Raw genomic sequence first — 13031 nt, 5'->3', positions numbered from 1 at the left:
TCTGCTTAAATCACCCGTAGCTCGAATCGAGCCCTCTCTACATCTTCTTTCTCTTCCTCTCTCTTCAGCTCATTCTCTCTTACACATTTTCTCAGACTTGTTCCTACCTGTGCTTATAAATGGCCAATCATCTAAGTTGGCCATTTCCTCTGCCTCTCATTCAACATCGCCCCGAACATCGCCCCGAACATTTTTAAGCCCCTTCACCAACCCGCTATGCCCCAACATGTTTAAAAAAAAAAATAAAAAAAAATAGTATCCCAGCATTCCCTTCCTATCCACCTCCTTTTCCCACTGTGAGAGGTGAGGCCTACCCTTTGCACCTGTAACCCTTTAGTGCCCAGGGCGTTCTATAGTTAACAGCCCATGCAAAGCCAGACCAGGCCGTGCTGTGCTGGCTCCCCAAAAATCTCCACGCCCTTCTCCACGGCAACGCAGGTACTTTAAACCCTACTTGATCTGCATGACTGTGAGGATACAAAACAGTGCATAACTGGGTAAGGTTAGGGGTAAGTTTTTAAGCACTATGCTGGGTACAAAGCATGAATTTTAAGTTTTGGGATATGCTGTCATGCTTTTGCACGGTTGGGGAGAATATGAAGAGAAGCAGGCCGTCTTGGGACTGCAGTCATGCTAAGTAACATGGGAGTTTTGCTGTAGTTCCAGGACATACAAGCACAATAATGAAATAAGAAATACTTCTCTTTTTTTCTGCTGTGTAGCATAAAAAGGACTAAACTCAGTTTCATTTTACAACCTTGGCGTTGTAAAATGATGAGTCATTTAACATTTACCTTAATCATTTTAATGGCAATGCTGTATCCTCAGCTGCAGAAATGAAAGGCTGTGCACGATACTGTTTCATGACTCTAAAATACCAATCTGTATTTTCAGGAAACTACCAAGTCTGGAAATACACGTCCCGTAAATACTTAGTTCTTGCTGTCTTGTGTGTGGGTTACATTTGCGTGGGAAAGGTTGGGGGTTAAACTAGTAGACCTGGCCGATATACATGAAGATATTCTGGCCATTGGATGTTGTTTTTCTTATAAAGGCACTATGAGTATACAGTATGAGCTTAGTACAACTTTAGCTGAATGTCAACATTAAAGGTGCGCTATGTAGTTTTGGAGAAGAAATTTCAATCAGAAGGGAAAGTTTTAAATTTTTTAAGCCTATACAAACTACATAAACAAACTCTCTTTTGTTTTCATGCCTGAATAAACTAAACAAACAAACTGCACTATTGTTTCACTTTGTTTATATGTGGCGGACCCTCCCACCTAGGGACCTTATTGTCCTCTGAGAACAGCTTGTATTTTCAGTGATGGAAAAGATACACACGTCTGAGTTTGTGTCATTAACTCATTAATATTGGAAATATCAAGCTTGCATTTCCTCTCCAGAACTACACACCGCCCCTTTCACTGGCATCTGATGCAACTATTAACCATTTGATAAGATACTGGTTTACCATCTATGATATTTTCTGCATTTCAGTTGTGTGTTTTTGCGGTCCTCTGCTATCATGTCCAAACGCTCCATCTGGCAAAAAAACGAAGAACAAAGCATAACCGGTAGTTTGCACAGGAGCACAGTGTTATGGATTGCATAGCAGCTTGAGGATGAGAAAATGCTTTTCCTATAAAAGAAAAGATGAACTCTGGCAGGTGCTCCAGGGTTCTAGTGGTGGTGCCCCATCTATAAGACCGGCTCCTGCTCCGGTCCTTTCTCTACGTTTTTTATATGTGTGTTTGTTTCCGCTAATGCTCTTCCTCCTACTTGTAACTGATGTGGTACACACGAACCTGTCTGTGTTTCTGTTTGTGTGTGTGTGTGTGTGTGTATATATATCTATGTGCCTCTGTCCTTTACGCTGTGTCCTCTTAACTCTCCTTGTTACATATTTATATGTGTCTGTGTGTCCTCTCTCTCTGACTAAGTCTATACCTCCCCGGGAAATGTTAGCTACGGACTAATGAGCAGATGGATACACGTTGAAAGTGCTCGACACAGTCATGTGATAGCAGACAAATGTAAATATATCAAAGGACCTTTACAAAAACAACATAGCTGCTTACCATATTCAAAGTGATTTTTACATGAATGTTCAAAGCCTGTTCTGGTTTGCGCAGAAGACCATGAAGACTAAGCTCACAAAAACAATCGGCGGAGCCAGTTGAAGTCAGATTTAACTACGATTGGGGGTTAACATCATCTGATGGCTGATGGGGAGATCCGAACCAGTCAGAACAGACTCGCACGCATCTAGATAGTGCCCTGATTCAATTGGTGGAAATCAAAGCACTCCAGAAAGGCTCAGCAGCATCATTGGAGATGTTTATCGCCCCTTTAATCCAATTAGTCTGGCCCGAGACCTGCGCATTCCTGCAGCCGGAATCGAGCCTCCGTGTCCAGACGGGCCCCTGTCGTAGAGACACCTGCAGGATATCTGAGCAGGGTTTGGTTTGGATTTGTTATTCCACCATGCAATGTTTGTCCCAGCAGGAATTATGTGTTCATGTGCACGCTGACCGTACAGAATAACCTGCTGTGGGTCAGCGATGCAGGCAGTAGTTAAACGCTGTGTTCTAGTCACACTTTTTGTAGAGATTGATCTACGTGTACGTGTCTGTGCATGTGTGTTAGCCTTGAACACAGTAGTCTACAGGCGGGAGGGTTGATTTAATTAAAAAGCAGGCCTTGTGTTCTCTCTTTTTCTCTCTCTCTCTCTGTCTCTCATATGGATGTTCTCCCCTCTGAAAAAAAAAAACTTCTCTCTCTGTGTCCCATTCGGTGTCTTTCTCCCACCCTTTGTCTTTTTTTGTCTCTCTCTCTCTCTCTTCCGCTTTGTCTCGCTGTCTCTCACCCCTCTCTCATTTCTCCGTTCGGACCACCAACAGCGGCGGCGGGTAAAGTTCTCTCTCTTTTTCCTCCTCATATTTCTCCCCCTTCTGCACTCTCAGCGCCTGTTCTTCTGATCACACGTGTCTTCCCTCATCATCCATCCATCCGTCACCACAGTTGGAGTTCTGTACTTGTCTTACTCTTACCCTCTCTTGCCATTGTTCACCATGGAACAGCTCGGTCTGAAAAAACTCGACTAAACCTCAACTTCAGGTGTTCGGCCCGGTCGGCCCAACCAGACATTTTTGTGCCAATTACGGGTTGATTGCAGAAAATGTCCGCCAAAGACAGATGAAAACGTGACGGAGCAAACACACGTAGAAAAAAAAACAATGCTGTAGAACCTAGAAGTTGTTCACACACACACACACACACATACACATACAGAATACACCAATACACACACGTGCTCACCAAGTCTACCCACACACACCCACCAGCCGTCTGCCATCTGGTGAAACAGCTGTAAGACAAAGGCAGATGTGCATACAGATGCTATCTCCCCTCAGGAGCACTGTCAGCGACCTTTGACTGAGAAATTTAGAGGAATTGGGAAAGGGAGTTAAACTACCATAAAGTTTCCCATGATATTGAGAAATTAACCATTATTTAACCGAACACTTTGCCCTTTAAGCATCACCTAACTCCTGTATGGTTATACAGTATATAGAATCTAGATATCTGCTGTAGTTTTCTTCAAGTTCAGTGCAACAGCAGCAAAGTTCCCCCCCTCCACTCACGTGCACTGAAACACGACAGCGACAGGACAAACGAAGCGAGGTTTTGCTCGGCATTTCAATCAGGAAATGCTCGCGAAAACACATCTCTGTCTTTTGCCGTGACGGCCTACAAGACAAGATTCCATGCTGTTCGAACAATGCCGTGAAAACCAGCTTATCCTAGTGGTAGTTTAGAGTTGATAGAGATTCACTGGTTGAGTCATCAGAAGAGAGAGTTTGGCTGTTTTTTTTGTTTTGTTTTTTTCTTACTGCTCTTACGCACATTGTGACACGGCCAAATTGTGAGTTGTGTTTTGTTTTTTTGTTTTTTTCAAGGAGTCGGAGAAACAATAAAAGTGTCGAGCATTGTGTTAACGGGAGAGCACTTTACTGTATGTGACCAGTCTAACAAGGCTTCCTACAGTCAGCTGCTGAGAGAAAAATACGGGGTTGTTTATTGTCTCGCTGAGACCACGACTAAACTCTCTCTGCAAATGCCTCTGTGTAGATTAGAGTTCTCCATCACTCAAACTGCTGCTTACAGGGGGAAATATTGCAGCATGGAAAGCAAGGTTTCAATGCAGCATGAAAATATTTCACCATTAGCTGGGCATGTGCAAGCCGAGGCTCTAGCCGTCTTTGTAAAGCATTGAAATACATTGCAAAGTACGAAGCAAGCGTAGCCACCACTCAGCGATCAGACAGGAACGACGGCAGTCGTTCCCGTAGCATGTACTGTAGTCGACCGATAGCACCTAACTCTAGCATGTAGCTACAATGCTAACCTCTCACTTAGACCCTAAGGCTAAAGCGTAATAAATAGCAACGCTGCATGTGTTGCTATGTGTTTTTAACCCAGACGCAGTTACTCATTTTGAGTTAACTCGGACACAACTCCCATCAAGGAATGGCTGATCACTGCCATTTTGGAACCCAGAGAAACTGAACCTGTTGTATCCACCTGAACCTGCTGACTCTATCTATTTGGATGCATGTGTGTGTGTGTGTGTGTGTGTGTGTGTGTGTGTGTGCGTGCGTGCGTGTGTGTATTTGTGTGCGTGTCTGTCCCTGTGTGTCGGTGTGGCTGAAACGTGCAGGGGGAGCAGCAAGGGAAAAGACATCAGCACTATCAAGTCCCTGAGGGTGCTGAGGGTGTTACGACCCCTGAAAACTATCAAACGTCTTCCCAAACTCAAGGTACGTTTGTGTAGAAAATGTGTGACCTCAGGTTACAGTTACCTTTTCTAGAAGCATGGGAGACGTGGCGTCAAAACAAAGGTTTGGCGCCAAAAACAACATCGAAAACCATCCCGGACGTTTTCACATTGTTTCACCCGCTACCAGACAGCAGCAATCGCAACCTGATGCCATGCTCAAGACCAAAACAAGCGCTTAATTTCGACCCCAGAGTATGGCTTTCTCACAATAACCCTTCTCCTCTCTGGGTCCTCAGGCTGTGTTTGACTGCGTGGTGAACTCTCTGAAGAATGTGCTTAACATCCTCATCGTCTACTTACTCTTCATGTTCATCTTCGCCGTGGTGGCTGTGCAGCTCTTCAAGGGGCGCTTCTTTTTCTGCACCGACGAGTCCAAAGAGTTTGAGCGCGATTGCAGGTCAGGATAGTAGCCCGGCTGTGTGCAGTGCACCCAGAACGCTGGAAATGTTGTGGTCACCCTCTCTTGAACGCCCAGCCTTAAATGACCCGGTCTCAGTGTGATAATGATGATGACAATGAACAAAATTGAAGATTAATTTGATTTATACATTTTTTTCTTTCATCAACGTTTCTACATGTCGCAGTATGTATAGAAACATACCATTCGAAGGCAACAGTTTATGGACGTTGTGCTGATGACGTGATATATCTGACTTCAGGGGCGAGTATCTGGTGTATGAACGTGATAACGAGGTGAAGGCGCAGAAGCGGGAGTGGAAGAAGTACGATTTCCACTACGACAACGTGGCTTGGGCCCTACTCACCCTCTTCACTGTGTCCACGGGAGAGGGGTGGCCGCAGTGAGTACACCTGAACACGCGCGGCCACGTTCGGCACACTTGCGCTCCCTTTTCCAACTTTTAACCGTCCGCTCCTCTGCCTCTGCAGGGTGCTGAAGCATTCAGTGGATGCGACCTATGAGAACCAGGGCCCGAGCCCGGGGTACCGGATGGAGATGTCCATCTTTTACGTGGTGTACTTCGTGGTCTTCCCCTTCTTCTTCGTCAACATCTTCGTGGCTCTCATCATCATCACTTTCCAGGAACAAGGAGACAAGATGATGGAGGACTACAGTTTGGAAAAGAACGAGGTGAGCGGGGATCGACCAGAAATCAACAGGGAAGAGGGAGGGTAAGAGAGCGGGAAGAGATGCAGATGAGATCAAAACGTGTGTGTTTGTCCTGCAGAGAGCCTGTATAGACTTTGCCATCAACGCCAGACCCCTGACACGACACATGCCTCAGAACAAGCTGAGCTTCCAGTACCGAATGTGGGAGTTCGTGGTGTCGCCGCCGTTTGAGTATACCATCATGGCGATGATCGCGCTCAACACGGTTGTGCTGATGATGAAGGTAAAGAGTCTACACGCCGCAGACATCGAAACAGAAGCGCATGCTTTAACATGAACAGACATCGGACAGAACAGAACCACGTTAACTACCACTAACTGCTGAAGCTAACGTCTCTCTCTTATTTTTGTCTCTGAACACATTTTTAATGAACATGTCTGACTCTCCGTTGGGTGAGTTGTGTGTCCCTTTATGTGTCTTCATACGCACCTCCTTTCTGTCCCTGGCGCTGTGTGTGTGTGTGTGTGTGTGTGCGTGTGCGTGTGTGCGCGGGTGTGTGTGTTCACATCAATGCACGCTCATTTGTGTGTATGGCAATCCACTGTCTGGTGTTTGTACACTGCTTCTGTTGGTGTGAATGTGTGCGCTGCCTGTGCGTGCGTGTGTGTGTGTGTGTGTGCGATTGTTTATAGTATGACGGAGCTACTGATACCTATGAGGGTGTGTTAGCCAACCTGAACATAGTGTTTACCTCCCTCTTCTCCATGGAGTGTGTACTCAAGATCATCGCCTTTGGAGCACTGGTGAGTGAGTGTGTGTGTGTGTGTGTGTGTGTGTGTGTGTGTGCTCTACTGTGTCTTTGAATAAAATGCTGAAAATGTGTTATTATTGCATCGTGCCACTGTGTCCACGTAGACTGTTAATCGTGAGCAGGCGGTGTGTATAACAGTACCTGCACTGACATGGACCTTAACATTCCATTGACATCAGAATAATAGCTCAGTCTGAGGCTCGTCCAATGTTGCGTGGGTTATTTTTGCCCAATAGATGTCCCTCTAAGATGCCTTTGGCCATTCCAAACACTGTCGTCCTTGTCATCGCAGCAAAGATGGCCTCTTACCCCCGCCTCTGCCATGTTCAGGCCGCAATACGACTGCCATAGCTTGTGGGCAACGCTAGACAATGCGCGATTTTCCTCCGGCTGCGTCATGGCCACGTTTTAACAGCGTTCCAGAAGCTAGTGCACACCCACCCCTCCAGATCCACTCTTGAAACAGACGAATAGCGACACAGTTTACCAAGAAGCCTACAGGGCCATTGTAGGAGCACAACAATCAAGGAGAAATGATGACAACACAAACACGATAACACAAATCTGAATCAAATCAAAAGCCTGGGATTCATGCGAAACCTAACGTTTAAAACCCAACAATGTGCGCTCGCCAACGATAACCGATCAAGCAACAACATAAATTCAGGGTGGATCCACTGAAATCCTACTCACCTTACAGCCCGGGAGAGGCTGTTGTGTTTTTCTGTAATCACAACAGCAAACAGGGGCGCTTTTTCGGGTGCGACTCAATACGCCGTCATGCCTGAAGCGCCAAACTAGACTAAAACGCAGTAAACAATGAATTTGCTAAGCGAAATGTCGCTCTGTTTCTTGCTGTGGTGGAGGTTTGTCTTTCCCGCAGCCCCATCCACTGTTTTGTTACTCCGGGACACAGTGCCTGTCTTGCATTACTGCCTATATCATTGAGAAGAAACTGTGGAGGGGAATAATGAGCTGTTAGAGGTTTTTTTTTCCCCCTTTTTTTTTTAAGAAGATGCAAGACACAGGAAACTTCCAGAAGTCGGCAGTAAAGTCTGTAGTCATCAGAGCCGCAGAGGAAGGGCGAGAGGGAGGGAGGCAGACAAGGAATAAAATGGATACAGGAGATAATTCGAGGATGAATGTTGGGAGGAGATATAGGACAGAGCGGGGTCGGTAATACAGTAATTAGAAGAGCGGAGCAGAAGTGAATGACAGATAGGCGGCGCAGCGCGAGAGGCAAAGATTACAGAGGAGGTGGAGATTAGGCAGGATAGGATTTGAAACTTGCACAATCATAAAAAAAAAAGAAAAAAAGAAAAAAAAAGACTGGGCCTCAGAGACGTCTGTATGTGTGTGTGTGTGTGTGTGTGTTTGTCAAGGTGGTTTATTTTAATAGCCACCTCCCCTTGCTCTCCCCACTTGTCTAATGCGCAGTTTAGCTGCAGGGGATATGTAGGAGAGCAGCAGAAGCAGACCTCCACCTCTCCCTGCCTCTCTTTAAGTCTCTCTGCTCTTTAAAAGACAAAATTCGAACATCTGTAATCCCGTGTACGTCTGTGGGCACACTATCTGCGGAGATAATTAATTACGCTCAGGAGAGGGATGCGACACCCCCTTTATGAGAATCTGTCAGGGCTCCGGGTTGGTTCGGGTTTACGGCGTCCGGTGATGTATAGTATGTGATGTTTGATGGCCGGCGTAGTGTTCTGATGCGGTACAAGCTGTCCCCGGCTTGTCCGCTGGCATCCATCCAACGTGCCGTCACCGATGGTCCATTTGTCTCATCTAATTTCTTCCCTGCTCCTGTTCGACACTGACATGTCTTTTTTTTTTTCACTTTCTTCTTCCCTTTCTCTTTCTGTCTGACATCTATTCTCTCTCCGCCTTTGCTTTTTGTTCCTCTCCTTTTTTAAAAAAAAAAAACATTTTAATGTCACTTCAATCCTACCCCCATCTCGCCGTTTTAATGTGGCACGTCAAACGCAAACGTTTCGGCCTACCGCCGACATTTCCTTCCCCTTTCCATCCATGTTCCCTCCACATCATCCTCTTCCTCATCTCCACTTCGTCCTCCCTCTGTCCTCTCTCCGTGCTCCGTCTCTGTTCTCTTTCCTCCCTCCTCTCGCTCACAGAATTATTTCAAAGATGCCTGGAATATTTTTGACTGTGTGACAGTTCTGGGCAGCATCACTGACATCCTGGTCACCGAGCTCGGGGTAAGTAGCGGGATCCGTGCCAAGTTTAAGAGGCTGCAAACAGATAGAAATGACGTTGTCTGAGCAGTGTCTAAGTGTTTGTTTGTGTGACTGTTTGCTAGGTGAGCCTCGCCATGTGCCTATGGGCTTGTACATCTGTCACATCGTCTGAAAACCATACAGTAGACAAGACGAGGAGTTAGGGGGGAGCATGAGTTTGAGGCCACTGCTCAGTCTCGCATTGCTCAGTCGTGCATGAACATCTCTTGAAAGTCTTATATAATTGTCCCAGTTGGTGGGACGAGGAGCGAACCAGACTCCGGCTCGCCAGCGCTGAGCCACCACAGCGGGACAGCGAGGCAGGAAGCATGCTGATGCTCTGCAGTCAGCCAGTGCACAGCCTTCTGCGAGCAAACCCCAAGCAGCCAGTCAGATTATCAGATTGCATCTCAGTAGGCCAATAGAGGGCTTTGCAGAGCGTCACATCGCGCATCTGTTAAACACTACAGCTGAAGTCTTAAAGGTCCGTCGGACACCTGGCTGTGCACAGACAGTTTAAACAACTAGACCAGGACTAGAAACTAAATACATGAAAGCTTTCTTTAGCAGTGTAGCTGAAAGTGAGCATTCTCACAAATTGGTTAGCTCTAAAAGCACCAATATGACACTTTCACGTTATATGACCAATACGTAACGTAGGTACACCCAATCATCACTGAAAGGTGTGAAGGTTTTAGAGGCAGAAATGGAATGTAGTGTTAGAACTGGGCTTTTCAAGCCATGTAGATGTCCAGTATGGCTGCCTGAGGTCACTTCATTATCATCGTTATCACCTGAAAGCAAATTCACACTGACCACCGCTCAAAAAACAGTGGTTTTATTTATCAGAATGAGGTAACATGCGGCCAAGAAAGTGTTGATGCGTGTGCAAGTGCTTATGTCTGGTGAGAGTGTCATCAAAAAAAAACAAAGAAAATAATAATGAATGAAAATGTTTTCAGAAATGATTCTAAAAGTGCGTTCAGACAGAACATGAGGAGACGTGATTTTCACACACCTTCAATGTGAGGATGCAAGAGGTCACGTCACACTTCGGAAATATTTCGACTAGAGCAAAATTATTCATGCCTGTCCCCAGGCTTTACTGATGGAGGACTGAAACTGCCAAATAAATAAATAATTGGCTCAACATATTTACTTATTGAGCCATTTATATATTTAGCTATTTCTGATTTGGGCGGTCTCGGTCCTCCACAGTTCAGAGCCAATAACCAGCTAGAATAAGGCGAGGTGAAAATGTTCCTCATGTTCCGTACGAACGCGCTTTAATAGTCTCAAGTGTTGATCTCCTGCAGATTTACAGGTAGACCTGGTAGGACTGAAATACACAAAGTTTATTCAAGAGATGTCTCAGTCTCTTTGATAGCTTCGTTTCCAAAGCAGGTGGAAAATGTGCACCCAAGAACGCCAAATTTGTATTTGTGAGACCGTATTTCGAGTGCTGCACAGCCGTTCAAATGCTGTGAGCTCCACACTTTGCCTACCAGTTCTGTCTGATTAAAGACGGGAATACCGAGGATCCAAGCCCAGATTCTGGTGCATATTTTGCTGACCAATTGGTCTTAATGTTGACACGTTTATTCATTTAGAATCTATACATTTTCCAACAGTCTTGATCCTTGGTATCCCTGCAATATGGATGTAAAATTAATAATAATAATAATGATCTGCAGACAGAAACCTGCTGCTGTGCTAACCTGTCTCTGTATTGACTGTTGATTTCTTTCTTGTTTTTATCTTTTCACATGCTTTCTTTAAATCTTCCACAAACTTAACGATGATCTACTGTAATCTACTTCGTCCCGCCCCCCCTGCCCCCCTCTTCTACCCCCCCCCCCAACAACTACTACTTCCTGCGATTCCGTCCAATCAAAATGCACTATGAATCCTCTGTGTCCACCCATGACAACCGGCTTGGTCAATCTCTCTGGTTGTTCTCCGAACCAACCAAAAATCCAAAAATTTGCCGCTATAAACCATATGTCTGCAACATCCACATGTAGATGGTTTGTAATTTTTTGGAGATCTTATTTTACTGCATCCCTTTTAACTCCAGTGTGCATGTTATTTTTGCTTGACACCCTGCAACCTCCCTCCCCCCTCCAATAAACCCCCAACTGAGCTCTAAATTTGTGAAATGTCCATCTGTTGCGGAGTCTAACTAACCTCTCTCGACCAGTCACTGTCGACTCATGCGTCATAGATACGACCCGTACTGTACTGTACTGTAGATGCTTTAGGACCAGTGCTCACTTTGAAAAGGGGCAGGATTGTATGCACTGGAATAGACTGCTGTATCTACAGAGTGAGATTAGCCTTTCATGATATGCACACATACACACACACACACGTATGACAGTGACTGGGAGAGTGTTTCCAGTAACGGCAGAGTGAATCCAAAGCTTTGCCCCCCTGGCAGAGAGGAACAAGTGATGCATGCGGCCCCTTGCATGTCTTTGGCAGGAACGCTTTATTTTCGCACACGTGCGCACACACACACACACACACACACACAGATTCACAAACACTATTGTGGATAGGACCTGCATGTGCCTGCTGTCAGTCCCTTTTGAGCACTTCAAGTCTCACTTCAGTCGCACTTCAGCGTCAGTCTTTCGTTCTTTACTGCGCAGTGTGGTTGAAGAGCTACGCATTGCCAAGTTGGCGCAAATTGCATTTGTATTTCTAATGCAGCAAATGCAAACGAATGTCCGTATCACTCCAAATCAATTGAGATTGCTATGTGCAAGTAAATGTAAATGCTCAACTTTAGCGCAAAGTTTTTGAGGCACGTAAATCACATTGGTTGAGCCTGAAAGCAAACGGACCTATAGACGTTCTCCTGATGACCTTGGTTTGTCCTTCAACCACTCTCTTGGCTGTTACTGGGCTGTGACATCACCACAGGATGTCGCGTGGCTTTTGGCAGCCAATCCCTTTCAGACGGCGCGTCAGCTGCCATTAGCTTTTTTCCCCCCCGGCCTGCCTCGTATAAGTGCACATCCGCATGCTGTGGGCTTGCTTCATATTGAAATGTTGCATATTTTTGCCTTGAGAGAATTAGTGCATTTGGTTGTCTTTTCAAGGAAATGTCCTGACATCCCTGCACTTGAACTACTCACCCACTCCTACCACGATTACTACTACTATGTAACCCCAATTGGATGAAACTAGTTAGATTTGGATGACTTCCTCTCCCCCTGTGTTGTTTGGTTTGGTTTTCGTCTAACTGACTGGTTATGAAAAAGCTTGTCGGAGCCTTGCTGCGTTTGGTTTGCTTTGACTTGTTTGGCTCCCGATTCTTTCATTTGAGTTTGAATCTCCCTCAGTTTGACTGTTTTTCCTCTCATTTTATTTTGTCTTACTCTTTATGTTTTGTTTGTCTTACGGAAAATTGTTTGCACGCTTTGCACAAAAAAAAAACTAATTACTTTTTCCCTTTATTCTAACCCCAAATCCCTCCCCTCCCCTCCCCACTCTCCTCCTTTGTGTCCTTTCCTGCTTTTCTCTACCCTCCCATCTCGGACTTTCAATCTTAATCCTTCCCACACCCCCTCTGTCGCTGTCTTCTCTTTGTCTTCCTGTCTCCCTTCCTCTGCGGTTATGTTGTGGCCGTACTGTAGAACAATTTCATCAACCTGAGCTTCCTGAGGCTGTTCAGGGCGGCTCGTCTCATCAAGCTGCTGAGGCAGGGAGAAACCATCCGCATCTTGCTGTGGACCTTCGTTCAGTCCTTCAAGGTTTACGCCTAATCATGCAGCGTTAACACAGACACACACACACACAAGTCGCATGTATTCACAGTTGTAAATTCGAAAGAAATACACATATGCGTTAGCACATGTATGATGCCTAGGCGCAGTGTCCTACGCCACGCACCGTGCACTCGTACGTGTCAGACGTAACACCGAGTGTGTCTCTCCTCAGGCGCTGCCTTATGTCTGCCTCCTCATTGCCATGCTGTTCTTCATCTACGCCATCATTGGGATGCAGGTGGGTGAGAGCCTCAACCTGAAAGATCTCTACAGTGCTTTTGGGATGCATTAAAT

General features: G+C 45.7%; 1 protein-coding gene across 23 annotated transcripts in view; it reads left to right on the top strand.

Annotated features, from left to right (window-relative positions):
* The window catches only part of cacna1aa (calcium channel, voltage-dependent, P/Q type, alpha 1A subunit, a), an 82351-nt gene that overhangs the window by 46264 nt on the left and 23056 nt on the right, over nucleotides 1-13031 (top strand). For 11 of the 23 annotated variants that reach the window (XM_037088673.1, XM_037088681.1, XM_037088687.1 and 8 more), the window contains 11 exons: nucleotides 2904-2912; nucleotides 4724-4823; nucleotides 5080-5240; nucleotides 5503-5643; nucleotides 5732-5933; nucleotides 6031-6195; nucleotides 6606-6716; nucleotides 8860-8943; nucleotides 10986-10988; nucleotides 12606-12722; nucleotides 12910-12975. In XM_037088673.1, the coding sequence (XP_036944568.1) occupies nucleotides 2904-2912; nucleotides 4724-4823; nucleotides 5080-5240; nucleotides 5503-5643; nucleotides 5732-5933; nucleotides 6031-6195; nucleotides 6606-6716; nucleotides 8860-8943; nucleotides 10986-10988; nucleotides 12606-12722; nucleotides 12910-12975 (1159 nt within the window). The remainder of the gene's footprint in view (nucleotides 1-2903; nucleotides 2913-4723; nucleotides 4824-5079; nucleotides 5241-5502; nucleotides 5644-5731; nucleotides 5934-6030; nucleotides 6196-6605; nucleotides 6717-8859; nucleotides 8944-10985; nucleotides 10989-12605; nucleotides 12723-12909; nucleotides 12976-13031) is intronic. The other 12 variants (XM_037088680.1, XM_037088679.1, XM_037088690.1 and 9 more) reach the window with 3 other exon arrangements.

This window comes from Acanthopagrus latus, chromosome 23 (genome assembly GCF_904848185.1).
Source record: "Acanthopagrus latus isolate v.2019 chromosome 23, fAcaLat1.1, whole genome shotgun sequence".
Lineage (NCBI taxonomy): Eukaryota > Metazoa > Chordata > Actinopteri > Spariformes > Sparidae > Acanthopagrus > Acanthopagrus latus.
Note: the sequence above shows the minus strand (reverse complement) of the source record. Positions and strands in the feature narration are given on the sequence as shown.